We start from the raw sequence: 22184 nt of genomic DNA, 5'->3' as shown, positions 1-22184 counted from the left end.
GCTTTTGTTTCCAGTGGGGGTATGTCCAAGTGATCTAGAAACTCAAAAACTTCTTAGCCCCTGTGCAACTGTGGCACAAACACTGAGCTCATCTTCACAAGACCTCAGGGAGGTGTCACATACTAAAACACTGCCAAGTACAGGGTATTACCAGGCTGCAGCAGCATTTGAGAACCACGTCATTGCAAAGCGCTCAAAGTTTTAGAGTTCAAGCTTAGCCATTAGACTCTGAGATCTGTGAAGTTTCAGGGCTCTGCAGCACCGCACCTCCACCGCCGTTTTTTCCATTACTGGGTAACAGCAGCTCTGCCAAATTGTGTTAATAACCCTTAGTATTCATATCCTGTATTGTAGTCTTTATTTCTACAGAAATAGGAACAATACCAAATTCCTGATAGACCAGAGACTACAATTCAAGTTTTTCTCAGTATCTGAGGCATAAACCATTATGACTATAAAAGCCAGAGAGGTTGCCATTAGAATGTCTCAGTTTACACATCCATAAAACAGATATTACTGGATATTTAGCAATCTTCACATTTGACACAACTTATAGAAGTGATCATTTATGAGCAGCTGTATTTTATAGACCATGCCAATGAAGTATTAATACAGCTAAGTAGCTTAATCAAGCTAACTTGCCTCTCATAAAGCTCTGGAGCCCAGCTTGTTTTGGCCTACACAACCATGACTCATTTGCAGCACATCAACTTAAATTGTATTTCTTTCTACAACTTGCATTGTTCCTGCTACAGGATTTTACTAAAACAGTTCATTCTGCCTCAAAAGCTGGCACCACGCTCTGCTTTCAGCAGTGTATCTATACAAACCAGCACAAGGAGAGAAGTAAGGGGGAAATGTGTCACCCAAAAGCAGAGGATCACATTTAGACAAGGTTTTGATGCCACAGAATTCCATCCCATGATACCATTTCTGTTTCTTGTGTACAGATTTTATTTACAATGTTTAGGTTACCTTCAGGGTCATGCAATTTTCTTCTATAAACCTAAAAAAAAATAAGTCAGACCACTGGCTCTTCTTTCTTAAATGCTACTTTCAGCAGCAGCATAGGTGTTTCCACAGATGTTATTTGTATCTGCATAAGATTTCAGTTCCCTCCTATCCAAATCTTTTTTTTCCTTTTCTTTTTTATAGGAAAAAAAGTAATAATCAGCTACCATTCCATTGTCAGCACATTGCTAGCTGGGGTCCCCTCAACTAAGCAGGCAGTAGAACTATTTTTATTTTCTTTTTTGCTACCACTGAAACTGTAAGTCATAGCTACGCTCTCTTGGCTACACTTCTCATCAACAGGAAGAGACAAGTTGCTTTTGAAAAACACAGAACTAAGACTGAGTTAAAAGGAAAAGACAATTTACATCTGAAAGCAACAGTGGTTTTTGAAAAAAAAAAAAAAAATCCTCCGTTTCTGGAATTTCAAAGCCCCATTTTCTTTCCCAGACAGCTACTTGACACTTTAAAAGCACAAGCTCCCAGCTCCACCATCGAGATGGCACCCTCCCTGTCGTGCCAGCACACAGGGCTGCAGTGCCATATGGCAAACCAGATCAGGCTGAAAGCTAGCTCAGCAAAGTTATTTTTCATCTAAAGCAAGAACACAATCTCACTCGCTTCGCACAAAGTAACTCTCAAACTGGTTAAAATACAAACCAGTTTTAATACAACAGACTACAGCTAACACTGACTTTTTGATGCTCTGAGCATACTTTAGTGTGTACTTCAGAAGTTTAATTACCAACCAAAATACAACTGTACTCTACATTTTAAATTATGCTCTGGTTCAGTGGCCTATACTATCTGCTAAGTTGATGAAATAGAGACAGATTGAAATTTATCAAACTGGATTTCAGAGCCTCAGCCCCACGGAACAGTGCTATGGAAGTAAGCAGCAAGTTAAAACCAAGCCATACAGCAGTGCCGTGGGCCAAAGGAGAAAGGAGCTGCTCTGAGCATTCACTGCTCCAGCTTAACATTCACTTTTTATCTTTACACCTGCCAAATTCCGCAAGTTATTGTGAAACTATTTATTTCAACAGATTTCTAGAAGAAGCAAATATCCTTTTGCTATGTCATACGCGGAACAGGGACGCAGTGCTGAATGTGCCAATCTACACGGGGTTTTTTAGAGTTTGGTTGGAAACTAACTGTATGCCACTTGACTGTGAAGCGTTTTCACCACCTTAGCTGGGAGACTTGGTTACAAAGGAGTTCAGGTATTTTAAAAGCTAGAACTCATGAGACATTCTCCAGCTATTTTAGTGTAATACATTTTCTGTTCCAAATAATTCCCTTTTTCAGCACATAAGATATGAGCAGCTTTAAAGATTCCACATTCAAGCGGCAAAACTTTTCCAGCGCATAAAACTGGATGTTTGTCGAGTGCCTTAAGGGGTAACTACTGAAAAGAGAAAAGTCTTATAAACTAGTAAGCTGAAATGCCTCGTAAAGACACTTGTATCCCTGAAACCAGGAATTACAGGAAGTTAAGACAGTTCTCCTGAGGACAGGTCGGGAGCTTTTAGTGCATTCAGAACAAAGAATAAAGCCTTCTCACAGACTACTCGGGCGACATGCTGCTCAAGAAGACAACTTTGTATTCCCCCAGTTTGTAACACACTGTACCTAAGGTTCTGATCCAAGCTGCCCTGGCAGTTCACATTACCAGGCCCACACGGGATGAAGAAAGGTGTTCCTTTGTTTTAGTAAGCTGGGTTTAGTCACACAGCCACAGAGGAAGCAGCCCGCCTTGATCTCTCAAGCTGCACCACTTTGGAGCTCAGTCCCTTGACTGAGCTCAAGTTCCTCGCTGTGTTGCAACTCTAGCTGGGCTTGCAGGCAGACGCAGCTCGCTGCCAATCGAGTCACCTTGCACTCCTCATTGTGTGGTAACTCTAGATCAGAAAGCTGGAGGTGACTAACCTAGTCACAAGCAGAGAAAGTAAACAGGCAAAACCTCATGCCATGCAAGATGGCTGCAAATCCATTCCTTAATTGTCTGCACACGCACTCAAGCCTTGTGGGGCTGCAGCTTTTGTGAAGCGGGTCCTTCATAGCTGCAACCAGAACAGCTATTTTGGTACTGGATCCTGTTTCACACGGTGCATGTTGGCCAGAGGTAGTGCCGTTTCACTGAGCAAGCAGCGAGCTAACCCCAAAATACGTATGTGTTCTTTCAGCACGCAGGCACTCGCACAGAGGCACGCATATTAGACACCTACAGAGAACAGCTTCAACGTATGAGAACTGCAGGCTGGTCAAGGAGAAACAGTTCTCCACAAAGATGAGAACCCACCAGAAAATGGTGCTACTAGATGACAGCAACTATGAACAAAAATTGTCAGAGGTCCATTAACTTACCTGTTCTGTAGCTGTTGGGCAGTAATATACTAATAGCAGAGTTGTAAATATATTTATTAACAGTCCAATGATGGTGATCAGATTCGGGGCAATCCAGGCTGGAACTCTTCCAACTAACCATTCCCAGTAACCTTGCATTAGGGGTTCAAGCAGGGATCGTCCAGCACTCTGATATTTGTGTTCTTCTAACCGTTTCAGCTGGTGCTTTGACAAGGGAGGTGTAGGCAACTGAACTAGTTTGCTTAACACGCATCCAGCGGCAGGACCATGACCACAGCCCGCGGGGGATTCCAGGTGCGACTCCCCACATCGCCTCTTTATGTTTCGATGCCCACTCATGGATTGGGTGGCCTCAGAATTTTTATTTGTCAGGTAGCAGCTGTTACGGAGAATCATAAGATCCTGCAACATAAAGAGTTGAGACATACTGAAGGTGAAGAGCACACATAAGATTTTAAGATATCAAAAGCTCCTAGCTGCTGCTCTACGGAGCATTTCATTTGCCATCAGCAAAGCAAAAAGATTTTAGAAAATATCTCTCTCAGAAAAGAAAGATATTTGGGGCACCACTGAGGGAAAAACAGAAAACAAGTGCTGTCAATGCAGTTATAAAATGGTATGTTGTACTTGTTCACTTTCCTTGCTGCCTACTGAAGCAAATATCCTGCAGTCACCAGCCTAAATTTCATCGGCAGTAGAAACCAACACCACACCGCTGACTTACGTTACAGACTGAGGCACAGTCAGTCCCCTCACTCTCTCACAGGACAGCTAGCAATACCCAACAGACCTGTAACACTTGGATTATCAATTGATGGCACTAAAAAGAGCACAAATACAGAGAAGTCTTAAGTTAAATTGGTTTGGAGCAGCTTTGCCTCTTTGGCGAAGCTTAACAACCACCTAAAGACAGTTAAAAGCATTTATTTTTTTTTTCAGATCACTGCTCTTTATTTCGGTTTTGCTGTGGGTTTTTACTTCTCTGAATTTAACCCCATTCAGGTGAAAGTTCATCATCTATTCACCTTTCAAGATAAGCAAGAGCTACAGAACTTTAGCTGGTCAAAGACAGCCTACAGCCACCAGCACAAGGCAGCTGTGAAAGAAGACGCAGGGTCAGGAACAGCATTTTGAGAACAAAAAAGGATCCTCGCTATGTTCCATCTCTTTTGAAGGCAGGTGACCAGAAACACATAACTCTCCACACAAACTAGAGGAGTAGCAGTAAAGAAGACTAAAAAAGAAAAGTTTGCCATTTATCTACAGGATCCAGCCATGAAAGAAACCCAAAACAACTAGTTGCAAAGTCCAGCGGAATAGAGCTAGAGAGGGGAAGATGGCAGCTGCCTGTCAAGCCATCAGCAACGCACCTATCAGGTAGGGAAAATAAACTCTGTAAATCAAAGGTCGATACTGGCACAAGAACAAGTACTCTCACTTCCACTCTCCACAGCTTAATTAAGGCAGCTTCTGACAGTGAAGCGCCAGCCTCAGAAGCTCTGTCAGTGGGAGGAGAGGAGCAAGCCAGCAAGCAGGGCCTTGCTTATGCAGGAACTCGGTAAGTTTGGGAGCAGACAGACTTGCACCTATTCACTTATCAGGAACTCAGGCTTAGCCACCTAGGAGGTCCCTGTGGGCGCTGTCCTGGATGACCAGAAAAATGAGTCCCGAGGCAGAGCAGTGTGCTTTTCCTCTCTTCCCGAGGGGCTGCTCCCCCAGAGGTGAACTCCGCCTGAGCCAGGAGAGAAAACAGCCAGAGACTGTCTCGTCCTCCAAAACAAACAACCCTGCACCGCCGGCTTCCGCAGGACTTTCACCCGGGCCCGGCCGCCCAGCGGCAAAGGCCCAGGGAAGGGGAGGGAGGGCAAGGGCCCCCTGGGCCCGGCCAGCCGCCTCGCCCCCCACTCGCGCGGGCTGCCCCCACTTCGGCCAGGACCCACCGCACCCAGGCCGGGCGGGGGGGGACCCCGGCCCAACCCGCAGCACAGGCCCCGGCCCGCCCTCAGGGATCTCCCCCCGGCCCACACGGCGCCCCTCTCCCCCAGGGACCCCGTCCCACCCGGGAGGAGCGGGCAGAACCGAGGGGCCGGACCCCAGCCCCTCACACCGCGCCCGCCACCGAGCAGAACCCGGCATTTACCTCAATCTCCCCGCACCAGGCGGCGCTTTTACGCCTCTTTTGCGACGGCCGGAAAGGAGGTGGGCGGCGGCGGGGCGGGGCGAGGCCGCGGGGACGGCGCGGGAGCGGCTGAGGTAACGGGGGGCGGGGGGACCCACCGCGCACAGCCTCCCCGGTTCGCCCCTCAGCCGCCCTCCGCCCCTCTCCGCCTCCCCGTCACCCCCTCAGCGACCCCCCGCTGGCCCCTGGCCCCCGGCCCCGTCCTTCGTGCCCCCGGGCCGCCCTCCCCGCTGCCCCCCTGCCGCACCTAACGGCCCGCCGGCCGGCCTGGGGGCTCCGCGCGCCCCCGGAGACCCCCGGTTGCCTCAGGTGACCGCCCTCCCCCCCCAGAAGACCCCCAGTCACCCCCCCAAGGGACCCCCGTCACTCTCCCTCCTGCCCCAGGGACCTCTGACCACCATCCCCCATGGCCCCCCATCACTTCCAGTGACGACTCTGCCCCCCGACCACTGTCCCCCATGGCCCCACATCACTTCCAGTGACCCCTCTGCCCCCCAGCCTCATCCCCTATGGTCCCCCTTTGCTTCTAGTGACCCCCTCTGCCCCAGGGACACCACTGAGCCTCTGTCCTTTCCCCCCTCTGCCCTCAGGCCTCCCCTTTCCCCCCCTCCATCTCCCCATCCTTCCTGCCCGGCAGCTGTCCTAAACATTCCCTCCATCCTGGTCCCTTTTCCCTCTCCCTCACCCCGCCCGAGCTTCCCCCCCCAGTCCCTCTCTGTGACCTTACAGTAACTTCATTTCCCCAGCTCTGATGTGGGAAACTGTCTCCCGTGCTTTTCTGCCAGTACTCACGTATTTTTAGATGCTTTTCTCTGGTTAGGCAGGTTGGACCGAGGGGTAGCGTGCGTTCATCCTGGACACTGAGCTCCTCGGTCAGCTGTAGCGCCGGGCTGGTATCCTGGTATGCCAGGTTTCTAGAACAGGCATTGGTACATCCTTATGTCATGGTATCTTGTGCCTGGCTTTGTTTGGTTTGGCACCCTGCCCTTCTGCTGCTTCCCCAGCGAGGTAACAGGGGCTTAGCCAGGGCATAACGATCCTTGCCTCAACTCTCTGGAAACTGACCCCCATATCCAAAAGATTTAATAGCAACTTTTTTGGTGTCACTACCATGAAAATGCTCAAAATGAGTCATCTGTCATTAGCCTGCAGTGTGAACAACAAAGGCGACACATTTCCTACTTTCTTACTTCTAGTTGTTTTGAGGGTTAGCAACCTTTAACTGTTGTTATCAGTTTGACCCTGACAATAAATTGCGCAAATGAACAGGTTCAATCCCTTTCTGACTCATCCCTATCCGACCTTTGTATTTACTTAGGAACGCACAGGGCAAACTGCTTTGTCTTTCTTCCTTCAACACAGCGTCTGTTGGAGCATTTTGCTGGAGAGAAAAAGGAGTATCCCCGAGTACAGCTTTATCTCTGTCTTGCTGAGAGCGCAGTGAAGAGGCAGGTAATTTCCCTTTCCCCCACGTACTTGGACTATTTTCAGCATTATCATTATAGGTAACATTAACTTTCTGCCATTAATGGTTTTGCCTACCTTTCTTTATCATTTGTAGTTTCTATTCTGCACGCTCAACCACGTGCAGAATGCTGCTGCACACTTCCTGCATTTAAAGGAAAACCTCAGAGATGGTTAAAATCTCCTTTGCTTTTGAAAACACTTCCTTGACTTGCTCTGGATGATTTGATAATGCCTGTTGCAGAAAACATCTGATACTTAATATGGGGCTTAAAAAAAACCTAACTTAGGACACAGAAGTGCGTACAGATCAGAGGAAATACGTAAGAAAATCATAGTTACATTGAAAAGAGAGGCTAGCCGTTGCCATTATATAATCAGTTGGCAAAGGGCCTTGTGAAAAAACAAGGAGGCTGAGTGTTTTCTTTCTCCCCCTTGAAAACAATAGGACAGGATGAGGTGTTAATTTATTTCAGGACCTTCCAGCTGGCAAATGGCAAGGCAATTCCATCCTGCCTCCCAGCGATTGGAGAAGCCTTGTTATGTGCCTGTGCTTGCCCAGACGCTCGTGCGGAGCCCTGAGTTGGCAGTGACAGGGCGTATCTGCAGCACTGTGAAGTTCGGATGGCCTTGAGCAGACGGTGCCATAAATGCACACAGCGCTTTGCACGGAACAAAGCCTGTGTTTGCTATACACAGTCTGCCCACGTAACAGTGTGAAAAAAGACTTGATTTCACTGAAAAAATTTAAACAGGAAGGAAGATGGTAAGAATTCAAGGAAGATCTTGACAGAGCTAAGAAAGATAATTTATGGGGGAAAAGATTTACAGAAGTTTTACATGTAAGGAGGGTTTGTCAGGGGTTTATGTCTGTGCAGGTAAGAGGACCAGAGCTGCAGTTTTCTGACAGAGCCCAAACCAGCTCTAATCCTGGAGCCATTGGGATGTACCAGCCCACAGCTATATGCGCAGTAAGAAGTGCCTCACTGGAGCTCTCAGGTTGCAGCTGAAGCTACCACACTGCTCTTTAGGCCTGACCACATGAAAACGACCATAATTTGTGTCCAGGCCATGGCTTTCGGCGAAGTGACAGCACAAGCTGTGGAAATGCCCAGCCTTGACAGACTGAGGGCTTCTCTGCAGTGGGGCTTGCTCTGGAGCAGACACTGCTGATGAGCTGCCTGTGTGGCATTTATTGTGTAATTTATTGTGTAATAAGAGCAATATCCGGGGGGAAATTGGGAATAGCTGTTCTGCTTTACTAAGCTCACCTTAGTCCAGGTAAATCAACCTGTGTAGGCACGCAAATAGTCTCCACAGGTGGAAAATCTGTGTGTGAGCCTTACCCACACAACTTAAGTCACACTGCATCCATGCAGCAGCGGTACCCCGAAGCTGCACCTGACCAGCACCCAAACGCTGCAGACACCTGTGCAAGCTTACGAATATCACCAGGTAACAGGAAGGCAGCACAGAGCCTCCCCTGTGATGACTTCTGCAGGGTGTGAAAACAGCAGCTGCCCATGTGAAGAGAAGATGGGAGCTGTGGGATGTCTGTCTCTCCTATGAAGACAGGCTGAGAGAGTTGGGGCTGTTCAGCCTGGAGAAGAGAAGGCTCCAGAGAGACCTTAGAGCAGCTCCCAGTACCTAAAGGGGCTGACAGGAAAGCTGGAGAGGGAAGTTCTTACAAGGGCCTGTAGTAATGGGACAGAGTAATGGCTTTAAGCTGAAAGAGGGTAGATTTAGATTAGATATTAGGAGGAAATTCTTTACTGTGAGGATCACGAGGCACTGGCACAGGGTGCCCAGAGCAGCTGTGGGTACCCCATCCCTGGAAGTTCAAGGCCAGGCTGGACGGGGCTTGGAGCAACCTGGTCCAGTGACAGGTGTCCCTGCCCACAGCACATGGTTGGAACTAGATGATTTTTAGGTCCCTTCCAACCCAAACTGTTCTATGATTCTATAATTACATTCAGGTTGCTTCAGCACCTGTCCTGCCACATATTTAGTGTAGCACCAGCATCGCACTGGGATGCCCATCCACAGTGAAATGGGAAGACTCCGTGTTCTGTCCTCTTCCTTATGTGAAAGCAGTGTGCTGGTTTTAATTGCATTAGAACAGTTGGGGTCATATTTTTTTTATTTCCTGAAAGCCTCTCACTTCAAGTTAAATCTTTGTGCCGACGAGTCCTATATATCAAAAAGTCTTAAACACCTGTTTTTCTGCATTTCTACCATCCCACCGTACACAAGCTTCACTCCTTAAACCACCTGGAACATAGGAAAAGCATACTGTGTCAGGCCAACAGCCCATCTAATCCAATGTCCAGTCAGCAGCAATGACTAACAGAAGATGCTAAGAATTAGGAAAATAAATGCTATACAGCAGGAGGTATAGAAGTACCTCACACCCTGATGATTTTCCTTTATATTGCAAAGATTTAGGGGAAAAAAATGAAGCGAACGTGGAACTTCACCAGAAAGATGACTTTGGATTCCTCTTGAGGTGACTTCATTTGTTGCTCTCGTGCTCAGGTATGTGGCATATCGTTTGTTGGTTTTCAGGCAAAAATCTGTTAGCTCAAAAATAAAGTTAAGGTACTTACAGACATTTAAATGCTAAAGGAAATGTAAAATCTGAGCATCGGACTGATTGCTTGAAGTTTTGCATCACGTTAAGATCTGTAACAGAATGCCATGCAAAATAGGCATTTCTCTTTCAAATTCCCAATGTACTTATACAAGGGATGGGATTGCGAAGATATTTTCATTACTATTTTTACTGCATTACAGTAAAATGAAAGTCAACGTCAGAGAGCAAATGTTATACTTAGCTTAAAAATGAAAGCTTAAGGGTAAGAAAGCAAGCAACTTCAATTCTACCACTCTTTTCTTATTCATTACTTCTCCTGTTAGACACCTTTATCTGCTACCTAACATCTTCCTTACAAGCAGGTGAACCTTCAGTTTTCCGAGTAGGTAATTGTACATTCTTTTCAAGGGTTATCAATTAAAGTTGCCTTTTGTTACCTCTCAGGAGCATGTCAGAGCTCGTTGTTCTCGTTTGAAGCACTAACAGTGGCCAAGTTCTAGTAAATGAGCAATTCTCATTATGCATTGGTATGTGTTACGTGATAAATCTATCAGCCTGGCTTTCCACAAGCTCTCCTAGACATGCATGCTGGCAAAGGTCAGCAGAAAGATATGCCCAGGGCCTGCCTGTGACCAAGTGCCTGCTGTGCACAGTACGTCCGCGTCACGTGCGTGCTGAGGTCTCCTAAGTAAGATGCAAAGGACTTGATCAGCTCTGATCTGTTTGCAAGATTCGTGGACTTTAGTTTCAACTTCTTTTTTCCTCCTGTGAGACTTTCTAGTCTCGGTGCTTCCTGTCTCTTTTCTTCCTTTTCTCCTTCTCCTTTCTTTCAGTCTGTCACACTCTAGGCAATGCCCACCTCCTAAAACTTCTCAGTGCCACACTCCTTCCTATTTTGTCACAACATTATTCTGCTTTTCTCACGTACTGTCTGATCTTTGCCTGGACATCCTTGGATCCATTTTCTTTATGATTTGCTTTTCACCCTTGTCTTATTTCATATTCCATTTAAAGGCTCCAGTTTCAACTATGGTTAAACACTTTCTGTACTCTTCTCATGAGTGTAAACGTAAGGGAATGCCGTCAGGAAAACAGCATAAAATGCAGGGGCTTAAGGAAGAGAAGGCTCAGGTGGGATCTCATCTCCCTACCCAAAGGAGGCTGCAAAGAGGACGGAGCCAGGTTCTTCTCAGTGGTGCCCAGTGACAGGACCAGGAGTGATGGGTGTAAACTGAAACACAGGAGTTTGTCTGAACATCAGGAAGCGCTTTTTCACTGTGAGGCTGACAGGGCACTGGCACAGGGTGCCCAGAGAGGTTGTAGCATCTGCATTCTTAGGAGATATTCAAAAGCCATCCTGCACAACTGGCACTGAGTGGCCCGGCATGAGCAGGTGTTGGACAAGATGACCTCCAGAGGTCCCTGCCCACCTCAGCCATTCTGGGATTTGAAAGCAGCTCTGTTTAACTTTGTGTTTGAAGCCGATAGAAAATTACTTCCTTCTAGCAGCAAGTAAAGAAGAGTCACAGTTCTTTCTGCATGAGCTCACCAGGGTGACCCAGCTGCACATTATTGTTCTTAGAGAACTGGAGGGAGAAACAAAGATTTGCTGTCAGGCTGGGACTCTCAGAACTGGATGGTGTGAGGACAGTGTTAGCCATTTCACTCCACTGTAAATGGGCCTTTTCCTCCCACCTGTAAAAACATACTAGCTGCTACACTGCCACCAGGAATAAGTAGCCCCTGAGTTTGAAGGTTGTAGCTGGTAGCAGTCAGCTTTTGCTCCTAGATATCTGTGAGCTTATTTAAGTGATGCTTATAACAGATGTTGAGTCACACAGCATGACAGGTAGTAAATGAGTGCAGATATTAAAGTAATTTTAGGTCATTTCCTCCACATCTGCCCAGTCAATTATTAATGGAAGTTAGAGGCTCCACAACAGCCACTATCAGTTAAACTGCCACTACTTGGGTGCATTTTTTGTCAGCTTCACTAACTCTAACATGGTGTTATGACACAAGGGCAAGAAGCAAATAGAGTCAGTAACTCACAGTGACCCACCCGACCTTATTCTGACAGCAACAAATGCTGAGACGTAGTAAAGTGACACTACTGGTTTCTTTTCCTCTGATCTTCTGAGGCTTTCAGAATTAACATTTCCAGATGTTTCTATTTATGATGGCTTCTGTGCCGTGAAGTCAAATGTTCACTTTGGGTTTGCAGGACAACACTGAGAGCAATACAGAATTGCTGTACTTTAAGCAGCTTGTCTCGAGAAAAGGAAAACTTTTGAGAAATCTTAGCAAACCTTTGTATTTGATTCTTCGCAGTGTTCGGAGTTAGAAGTCTGCACCGAAATGTGGTGGTTTCAGCAAGGCCTCTCTTTCTTGCCTGCGGCTTTGGTTGTTTGGTCAGCTGCGTCTTTTGTATTTTCATACATTACTGCAATCGTCCTACACCACGTCGACCCTTTGGTGCCCTACATCAGGTCAGTAACATTCGTACCGTATCATAGTATTGAACTGGCCTCTCCCACGCTGTGAATTCTTCCCCAACTCCAAACAGCAGTTCTTGCCCAACAGCTCCAGTCCCAAAACTACTAGCTGTTTGTAGTTATTTGTGTGTAACACTATTTAAAGCTGTCTATTTCTCTGCAAAAGTCTAACCTTTAAGCGGTAGCTCTGTGAATGTATCCTTAAAATGATGATGAACAAGAAAATTGGGGGTGCACCTCCCACCTTCTGTTTGTAGTGAAGCCTCTTGCTGTCACCAGGTTTGGTTGCACCAGTAAATACATACTATAATCTATATTCCCAACTGCATTGCATCATTGCTGTACGTATGACCTTAGTTTTGGTCTTTCAGTTTTCCAGCTTCATTTTCCCAGCCTTAATACTATATTCACCTTTTACGGAATCAAGATTGATATAAAAGCAATAGTTATACCAAGCGTGTTCATTCCTTGTTCTAAGGATAGCATGTCTTTACCTTGCTTATTTCTACAGCTCTAGAAGCTAGAACAGTATAGTTTGACTAATGAAAAATTCAGGGAAAAATGTCTAGGAGGGTTTTTTCACAAACCTGTTTCTTATGGTTCCTTTGTAGATCGAAATAAGTAAAGTTGTGTTGTAAGTATTTTTAGTATAGATAGATCCATATCACTTCATTTATCTCTTCCAGTGATACAGGGACAATACCACCTGAAAGATGCTTATTTGGGATCATGTTAAATATTTCGGCTTTCTTGGGTGAGTATAGAAAGCTGTCTGTCCTTGGTGAACTGCAGGCAGTTCTGGAATGCACAGAGCTTTAAACAATCTAATTTCCTTATTCAGATCATTAAACGGCCCATAATTCTCAGTCAAATCCTAAATTCTAAGTAATCAATCTTAATTCTCTTAAACAATTCAGAGGAAAGCATATATCAGGGATGTTCTCCTCAAAGCCAGCATGACAACCGCAGATTTCAGAAAGCCAAAAATGCATTTTAAAAAAAACAGACTAGTAATAGAAATTCAAAATCAAGGCAGTCACCTTACTTGTGCTGCGATTATAGAGAGGGGGGAAAAACAACCTAGTATGTCTTTCAAATGAAAGAAACAAGAAAAATCTAGTAAATTTACCTGTTTACCATTGTATTATTTTAGTTTTGACTTCCAGATCATCAAGCTTTCCTATTTAAGCGCACCATAAGAGTTTTTGTATTTTAAATAGTTGCCTCTGTCACTCAGCATCTTCCCAGTTCAAAAAGGACTGTCTACTTGTCAGCTGAAAATCTTACTGCAGTTGGGTTCTTCATTAACAGGTATGGCTACCATGTACGTCCGTTATAAACAAATTTATGCTTTGAATCCAGAAAAATCCAAGATCATCAAGCTCAATAAGATTGGCCTTACACTAGGACTGATGAGCTGTTTCGGACTTTGCATTATTGCAAATTTCCAGGTTTGTGCTTTGCTTGCAATGTTCTGAAGCTGTCAAGTTGTGTGGGGGTTTGTTTACTGAGATATCTGATAAAATGGGGATTTTACTGAAAGCAAAACTTTCTGGGGCAAACCTGGTTTTTTGTCAACTTCCCTACAGAAAACTGTTAAAAAATTTAAGGTTTTGTTTATAATTTCTTACTTATTTCTTACTTGCTTTATCCACTACGACTTGTGAGCAGCCATTCGTGACATTTTGAAACATTAAAACCCCCCGCAAGTTTTGCAGAAAGCAAACTCATCTTGGATCTCCTTATAGGAGATTTAAAAGCCCTAGTAATCCAGATTAAAAGACCACAACTATATTGTATTTTGACCCCAGGAATCAGGTATCAAATAGTAAAAAAACATGTACAAATAGAAGTAAGGCCAACAAAACCACCCAACCCCACAAGAAGTACAGCTCTGAAAAGTCTGTCCTCTTAGGTATATTTTCCTTCAAACCTGTGCAATTGTTGGAAACACTGCAACAGTTACCAGCTTTTTAATTTCTCCATCCCGGTATCTATTTTTATTCCTCCCCAGTATTTCCCATCCTCTCCAAAAAAAAAAAATATCTGGTATTCTCACCTATCACGCCATCAGCGGGGCCACATTCTATGTTGTTGGCTGCTACATGCAAGACAGTTGTACAATTCCCAGCCTCACTCTGTTAATTACCTGCTGGGTTTTTGGAGATGTATAGTGGTGCCTTTGGTGTTGAGAGGCTGCAGTGTCACCTTGGTCTCCTGCTGGATTAGGGCCAGGGAAAAGCAAAGAGGAAAAATTCTGGGAAAATTTTCCCTTTTCCTTTTCCCCAGCACAGCTCTCCCAGTGATTCAGCAGCCCCGGCCTTAGAAACCGCAGCACACTCCTGTTGGGGTGGGTTTTCTTTTGGAGGCTTAATTCCGTTTACTTTTCTCTGGAACCCTAGCTGTTCCCGGCGGGCACAGCCTCCCCACCGCACCCACCATGCAAAAGCCTCCTGGCTGTGTTCAGCTCCATGATTTCCCTCCACCACTGGTCAGGAGAGGATACATCTACTTTCCATAGATTTCAAGATAATCAAAACATAGACAGTGCATGTTAATTTGTTAACCGTTTTGTGTAACATTTAATCTTGAACAAGACAAAAGTTGGAAGTGATGTACCTGCATATCCAAGTGATACTGAGGACTGGTTGAGGGCCACACCAGAGACAAAAGGAGCTTAAAGCCCCCTGGAATCTACTAGTTACTGAAGACAACATGTGTGAAAATACATGAAGACGAACAAAGGAGATACGGGAACAGCCATCCCACACAGAGCTCCAGATAGCGCTCACTGCTGCGCGTCAAAGCAGTAGCACAGGGCTCACCCTCACAGGAGATTTAACTCATGCTGTTCAGCCAGTACAATTGCTTTATTCTAGCTGTGGCTAGTGATCTTCTCTCCTATAGGGCAAAAATTTCTCTCTGCTGATACCTCTTTGCTGAACAGCGCAGGATTTCGGAGCACACACCTTTGCAGCTTCATTATTCACTATTTAAATTCCCACCTCTTACGCTGTGGATGCAGCGCCTCAGATTCATTTGTGCGCATAAGGTGCACATGGAGATTATGAGGAAAGAGTGACTCCAATTCCTGATCTTAATAGTTACTCAGTAAAATACACAGACAGTCCCTTGCTTTGGGCACAAATGATCACCTGCAGGACTGGCGAGTAGGGAGGCTGCCCTGCATCGTGCAGTTGGCAAGGTCACACTTTCTAGTTTCTTCCTTCAGGTGCCGTGCTTAGCCAGGGATGAGAGGAAGGACAGAACACAACGTGATTTTTCAGGGCATGAATTTTAAGTTGGGTGGTTTTTTCTTGGAATAACTTCTAGTTTTAATGATTACTATTTGACAGCTCATTCTCCTGTAGTGGTTTTTAAGTTAAGAAGTATTACTGCTTGATTCAGCCCTGTTCCCTCCAAGTATTCAAAGATACTAATTTGTCAAACAAGGCTTATTCAAACAAAGAGAAGCGCTAAACCTCATTATTTTTAATCCTGTTGTGGGTACTAGAGCTGTGTCGTGTTTATCACATATTGCATTGCCTTTCATAGATGTGCAGATTCCTGGGATAGAAAAGCTCAGCGGACAGCCTGTTGTCACTCATTCCTTGCCCAGCTGCCGGGATTCCTTATCCACTTTCTGTGTTACTGTCCCGTATCATGAACGATAACAGCTCTTAAATTCCTGTAGTTAAGCTGTAGCTGTGACCTGTAACATAGCCACAAGGACTTAACAAAAGCAGCAATACAGGGAGCTGGCAGGGGCTGGCTTCCAGCCAGCTCTGTATGGGCTTTCCAAGAAAAATCTCCTGTGCACTAGCATGTTCCAGGACTGCTTAGCTTGGGATGTGAGAAGGTAATAGAGAGGGTGGAGTGCCAAAGGTTTACAGAAGAAAATTGTTCCTAGAGTTTAAAAATTAAATTAAAAAATGAAAGCAGGTTCTGTACAAGCAGTGCTTTCTTTCCCTAGAAATGTATTCTGTACTACATACACGTGGTTGGAGCCTGCCTGACATTCGGAGTAGGAGCCATTTATATGCTGGTTCAGACCGTCCTGTCCTACCTGATGCAGCCAGAAGTTCACAGCAAAGACATCTTTTGGATCCGTCTGACCATGTTGCTCTGGTGTTGTTCCAGCATTGTGAGCAGTATCCTTTTTGCTGTGCCGTGTCACTGTAAGACCGAGCAGCCTTCACCAATGACAGTATTTGCATCTATGTTAATTTAACCTACCGATGTCAAAGGCTGTGCCACAGAAGGCCTGTCGCCTTTACGTGCGGCTCCTATTGTGCTGTCTGTGCGTATTCTGTATCGTAACCTGGGAGCTTTAGGGGAAAGGGGACCATCAGGTGAAGCTCACAAGTGAATCACTGGATAATAAAAATATATAAGAGGGATGGTTACCACCCTTTCTGCTCTCCTTCTGCACACCAGAGACTAAAAACGGCAAAATAAAAAGTTTATCACAAAGAGGTCAGGCCGTAGGTTATGAACGATGGGGAGAAGGGGCAGTGTGTGTGAGAGATGGGTGGTTTAATGGGGGGCAGGGGGGGAGTCAGGTAAGCAATAAGTGTCTGCTCCCTGGCAACAGGTATCCTGCAGCAAATGTTACAGTTGGATACAACTAAAAGAGAAGTACAGAACGTAGCGTAAGAGAAAATACTACTAACAGAGCCGTGTGCAGCCAGCTGGCTCCCAGGACAGGTTTAAAGCACTGGCATTTGTCAGAGAGACAATTCTGGTTGCCAGGGTTGAATCTAAAGAGACAATTGACCTCTGGTCTCCTTCCCTGCCCATCCTACACTCCAAAAGGCAGGACATTTCTGGCTGGCATTCCCTACAGCATTCCCTCCATTCTGGAATCCATCTTCTCCCTTACCTTTGAATTCTGAGTGCTGGAAGCATCTGTGGGTTTTACAGAAACATGGGCAAGCCCATCCAGAAAAGAGATGTCCATTTAACCATCCTGTCCATTTAACAATCAGGAAACCAAACCACAGCTGTTCCTCTGCTCAACCCAATGGACCTTAACATTGTATTTAAAAATTATGACTCAGGTTTACATCCAACAGGACTACAACACTAAAGTTATCAAATTTACATGGGTGCAAAAATCATTGCTTAAATGCTGTCCCTTCTGCAGCTGAATCAAGGCCACCAATTCAATCCCCACCAATTCTACTTATTTCCAGGCTGGCAGCCAAAACCAATACTAAACCATATGCCCCATTTCCCAGTGACAGACCATCTTGCCCGGCTCCTGTTGCTGCTGCTACAAGATTATACAGTCTGCACCCATCTGGTGAGAAATGATAGTCAGGGCACAGGCTGGTTATCTGGAAAGTGGCGAGAAGGACCCTTACTTGCTGAGGAGGCTTGGCGCAGGGCGAGGGGGTCATCTGTGAGTCGCCAACCCTAGCAGAAGGTTTTGGTGCTGGTGGAGAATGGGATTTCCAGCTTTGAACAGTTAGGAGCCAAATACAGTTGGGAAGACTAAAAATGGAATAGCGTGATCTGCTACAAGTGCCAAAAAACCACAAACCCCGTAGCCGTAGAGGTTTTTGAACCAGTGCGGTCTAACCAAAATTAGAGGGAAGTAAAGCTTTAGAAAGCTGTAGAAATAATGATATATACATACATGTGCGTGGAAGGAGAAGAAAAGAGAAATTGTCAGACTTATTTTCTAAACCAACATCTCATAATGTAATAAGAGAAGGATGGTACAAGGGAGATGTCTGTGGCCAAAGGTGAAACAGTTGCAACTTGGTACTGGGCAGCAGAAGGAAACATACCTTTTATATCAGAAACAGTAGCCAGCAGGACTAGGGCGGTGATCTTAAAGATCTTTTTCAACCTGAACGTTTCTATAAAAATACTCCTAATCCTCTGCTGGAGCGAAACAGCAGAATTGGCAACACAGAAAGAGCAAAGCAGTTAATTACCCACTCTGTAATGAGGGAAGGATGGGAGCCAGTTATTTTTGTATCACAATGATTAAATTATTTCCATTGCAGTAGTAAGTCAGGCAGGTAACTAACAGCTACTAAAGCTGTACGTTTTAATTAGCAGAGAATTGGATATCTGGCATTCAGATCAGTAACCAGAGCTCCCTGGACCACTCAGATCAATTTCTTAATAAGCTTTGGAAGTCTGGCTTTTCAAATACATGTTTGTGCCAGTAAGTTCAGCCTTGTTCACCACCAGAATTGATCTTTCACATCAGGAGGCTCTTGATGTTTAATCTCATTAACGGTTGAAGCTGATATCTTAATCCCATGAAAATCACATCTTCTATAACTTAATGCTCCAAGTTCAATTTATAAAGGCAGTAGCACTGATGTAGCTTACCTTCCCTGTGCAAGATGTTGAGAAAAGAGATGGCGTCTCAATTGCTCCAGAAAAATCCCAGGCCTCTGATCAAATCATTGTCATGTGGGGTTTTCCCTGGGCTGCTGTACCGAAGCAGTTCTCAAACCTGGAGTGAACAGAGGGAAACAGAAAAGCTAATAACCCTCTCTGCTGCAAGTGCTGTAGTGTGCCAACCCATAACCCACATGTCAAGAATTCAAGGTGGTTGAGAAGTTGAAATGCCATCAGAGAAGGTGGTCTAGACACTGTTAGCCTAGAAAATACCACTAAAAACATAAACACAAAATGCTAAATCAGTATTCACATGTTAGCATAGCTGAAATTATTTCATAAGGATGCTGTGTTTGATCAAGGAGGTATAACAAGATACAGCATACAGAGAACAAAAATAATAGATTTAGATTAGAATTAACTTTATCACATGACAGTAACCAGGCAGTTGGGACAACCTACAAGTTGAAGGGGATGACGTGAATCAGTCCATGTCACATTGCATGCCCTTTTACAAGGGCCTGTAGTGACAGAGCAAAGGGTAATGGCTTTAAGCTGAAAGAGGGTAGATTTAGATTAGATATTAAGAAGAAATTCTGTACTGTGAGGGTGGCAAGGCACCTGTACAGGGTGCCCAGAGCAGCTGTGGGTGCCCCATCCCTGCAAGTTCAAGGCCAGGCTGGACGGGGCTTGGAGCAACCTGGTCCAGTGACAGGTGTCCCTGCCCACAGCACGTGGTTGGAACTGGATTTTTAGGTCCCTTCCAACCCAAACCATTGTATGATTCCGTTATTAGTGTTCATTATGCTGATGAGACTTTGTGGAAACACACAGAGATGTCCTTACAGCCTCAGCCTGACACAATCCAAGCAGAGTCTAAAATTTCCAAGTTGCTCATTCTTGCTCTTGAATCTTCCTTAACATATTTCTTAAAGTGTTTGTTTCCTCAGTCATCTTATACAGCGGCCTGTATGGGACGAATCTAGTGCAGAAGTTGCACTGGGACCCACAGGAAAGAGTAAGTGTTTGAGTGGAAAAGATAAACAGAGAACAAAACCCAGCTACGTTACGTTATTTCAGTGACAAATGCACCTGGGAACTGACTGCAGTTCCATGCTCCTGCTTGGGATGGGAGGGGACAGTGAGCTTTCCAGCTGAGCCAGCATGCAGCTACTGGCTGAAGCGTTGCTTTCAGCAAAAGTTGCAGCTTTAAGGGTTATTTTAAATTAATCTTGCTCAGGGGCAGCAGTTTAACTGTCTGAACGAGCTGTCAGACTACCAGCCTGTCTGGTCAGCGATTCCCGGTCACTGTTAAACAATAAATAATCTCATATGCCGGTGGGTTGCAGCAAAGCAGCGTTCCTGGCTGCTGCCAGGTGGGTGTCTGGTGGAGCCAGGAGGAGAAAAAAGGCCAAAGGATACAAGTGGCAGAGCTGCCATCGAAGGGCCAAGTGTTGGGCAGTGAGGGATCCCGAGTGGGACAGAAAGGGCACGCTGGTCGTCACAGCTCTGCCCACCTCCGAGGTGTGGCACTTCCTGGAGGAGAGATTACACAGGCTGGTTTTGAGGGCTTTTCCCACCCTTCCCTGTATTTAAAGCATAAAGGAGCCCCCAGGAAGTCTGCTGACATCCAAAGGAGGGCCTTGAACCTTACTTTCGTGAAGAGTTTTGCTGTTAGTCATGCCAAACTCTTGACTGAGCCTTCAGGTTTTGCAGGTGGCTATTAAATTCCCAGTGGGGGTCATCCCAGTTGTGTGGAGCAGGTGTCTTCCTGGTCATTCTCACTCTTCTGCAGAGTTCAGCACTTCATTCAGAGAGAGTGCCTGTATGCCAAGGAATTTTTACTCTCCAAAAGGAAATAGTTGTGCATATGGGATGTCACACATGCAAGCTGTCTTTGTGCTGTCACAGGTTCAAGAGGAGCTTTTCACACTGATTATTTCCCCCCCCCCCCTCACTATTACACAGGGCTACACAGCTCACATCATCAGTACCGTCTCAGAGTGGTCGTTAGCGTTCTCCTTCCTCAGCTTTTTCCTCACCTATATCCGTGACTTTCAGGTAAAATGCAGTTAACGTTAAGTGCTTTGCTTCTCCACGCTCTGAATAGCCCGACACGCTGCACGATGGGCTGCCCTGTATTATCGGCCATCAAGGCTGCCAGACCTCAGCAGCCGCAGCACCACACAGTCCTCTCCCCCTCGGCAGGCTTTGCCCCTGCTGCGTTGACACGCAGGCTCCGGCATCAGACCAGCTTTAACCGGCTTCGCTTGCGGGATCTGCCGCAGTCACAGGGGACGTTTGCTCTGGGATGGCAGAGCAAACGGTGGGAGTCTGTCCAGGAGAACAGCTTGGAAGTCAGGCTTATAGTTCTGGAGCCGACCAACATTTTGGTGTGCCATCTGACTTCTGAAGTTGTTGCTGTCTCAGCGTGGGCAAGCCTGCTAACTTGAATTTTCTTTCCTTGTTCCTGTATAGAAAATTTCCCTGCGTGCAGTCGTCAGCTTGCATGGACAAACCCTGTATAACACACCGCAGAGCTTTGTGACTGACGAGCAAACACTACTGATAGCAGGGAGCATCTAATGAAGGTGAAGAGAACACGTTCTCAGCATAACTCAGGAATTTAGTAGCAATAATGGTTGATATTTCTAAGCATTTATTTTATATAAAAAAATGTATGAAGCGATTGTATAGTACTTGACACAAAGGGCTTTGCTATTAATCCACACAGCAATGCAAATGTTATCAGTATTGTAAACAAGCCTGTAACATTTCCACACATGCCGATGTCATGAAAGAATTAAATGAAGGTTATTGAAGAGTTGTGTCTCCTCATCACTTCCACCACACCCAGTTTTACCCCCTGCAGCCCCTCACCCTGCGAGCTCCAGCATTCCCCAGGCCAAGTCCTTCTGGAGGGAGCCCCCAGCCCAGAGCCGGGCTCCAGCCCCAGCCTTCGGGGCCGAGCCATGGCCTGCGCACTGCTGGAGGGGAAGGTCCCCAGAGCTGCCTCATCCTTCGAGCAGCCCAGGAGGAAAGGGCTCATCACACCACCACCTCCTGCAGAGGACAGGAGGCAGCCGGACCAGCTCCCCATGGAGGAGGAATGGCGCAGCAGCGGCAGAAACCTGCACAAGCTGCTCCAAGGTCCAACCGCCCCACTCTGAATCCCTCCCTCCGGTTTGGGCGGTGGGACAAGCTCACCCAAGGGTCCGCTCACAGCACCCCCATTGCACAAGTCTAGGAAGCATCAGACTCCGCAGCCCGTGTCCTGTTCACACTTCCAGAAGTGCACAGAACGGCCCGTCCTCATAGCCTTGATGTCCCCAGTGCTCCCTGAGAGCCTCCAGCCCACAGCCAGCTGCTCGTCCCTCCTGCTGCTTCCCCAAGCTGTCAGACGGCGCTGGCAGCACCCCAGCCTGACCCCACCGTGGGTCAGCGGGCTCCAGAGGTTGAGCTTCACAAGGCTCTCGGGGTTTGACACCCAGATGCGTGCCAGGGTGCTCATACCGAGCGTTTTCATAGCAACAGCCTCCCACGCACAACAGTTGTGTCCAGACCAAGCCAGAAACCTTAAAAATGCACATTTGCTCCAGTTCTGCCAAAGCACAGCAAAGAAAAGGGACATTTGATTACACACAGACCTAGAGAATCCATGAGGAACAGCTGCCTTCGAGCCCTGCTTAGCAGGAACAGCTCAGCTCCCGTC

General features: G+C 46.1%; 2 protein-coding genes across 11 annotated transcripts in view; one reads left to right on the top strand and one right to left on the bottom strand.

The window, feature by feature from the left end:
* CEPT1 (choline/ethanolamine phosphotransferase 1) overlaps positions 1–6491 on the bottom strand; it is a 32055-nt gene extending 25564 nt beyond the window's left edge. The window contains exons 1-2 of one of the 7 annotated variants that reach the window (XM_040616923.1): positions 6350–6491; positions 3379–3780 (exon numbers count right to left, since the gene is read on the bottom strand). In XM_040616923.1, the coding sequence (XP_040472857.1) occupies positions 3379–3774 (396 nt within the window). In that variant the 5' untranslated portion in view covers positions 3775–3780; positions 6350–6491. Of the gene's footprint in view, positions 1–3378; positions 3781–4748; positions 4774–4964; positions 5111–5518; positions 5599–6349 lie in introns of those variants that run through there. The other 6 variants (XM_040616917.1, XM_040616922.1, XM_040616918.1 and 3 more) reach the window with 6 other exon arrangements.
* On the top strand, positions 4854–21294 carry DRAM2 (DNA damage regulated autophagy modulator 2). Of its 4 annotated transcripts, none has more exons than XM_040616926.1 (10): positions 4854–4936; positions 6876–7009; positions 9461–9556; positions 11946–12103; positions 12796–12863; positions 13421–13560; positions 16083–16260; positions 19408–19490; positions 20441–20533; positions 20951–21294. In XM_040616926.1, exons 4-10 carry the CDS (start codon positions 11973–11975, stop codon positions 21056–21058), a joined length of 801 nt encoding a protein of 266 aa, XP_040472860.1. In that variant the 5' UTR covers positions 4854–4936; positions 6876–7009; positions 9461–9556; positions 11946–11972; the 3' UTR covers positions 21059–21294. The 4 variants fall into 4 exon arrangements, with proteins under 4 accessions (XP_040472860.1, XP_040472861.1, XP_040472862.1 ...); XM_040616927.1 differs by lacking the exon at positions 4854–4936 and adding an exon at positions 5577–5631 and having other exon boundaries at positions 6920–7009; XM_040616924.1 differs by lacking the exon at positions 4854–4936 and adding an exon at positions 5591–5631.
* Positions 21295–22184: the final 890 nt, after the last annotated feature.

Source organism: Falco naumanni, chromosome 17, assembly GCF_017639655.2.
Source record: "Falco naumanni isolate bFalNau1 chromosome 17, bFalNau1.pat, whole genome shotgun sequence".
NCBI classification, from domain to species: Eukaryota; Metazoa; Chordata; class Aves; order Falconiformes; family Falconidae; genus Falco; species Falco naumanni.
This window is presented reverse-complemented; position numbering and strand designations above follow the sequence as displayed.

Bases quoted from the DNA above. Each gene is read 5' to 3' on its own strand.
- DRAM2 (XM_040616926.1), top strand. From the start codon at position 11,973: ATGTGGTGGTTTCAGCAAGGCCTCTCTTTCTTGCCTGCGGCTTTGGTT. The intron at 12,104-12,795 runs GTCAGTAACATT...TATCTCTTCCAG, and splicing joins CCTTTGGTGCCCTACATCAG to TGATACAGGGACAATACCAC. The intron at 19,491-20,440 runs GTAAGTGTTTGA...ACTATTACACAG, and splicing joins ACTGGGACCCACAGGAAAGA to GGCTACACAGCTCACATCAT.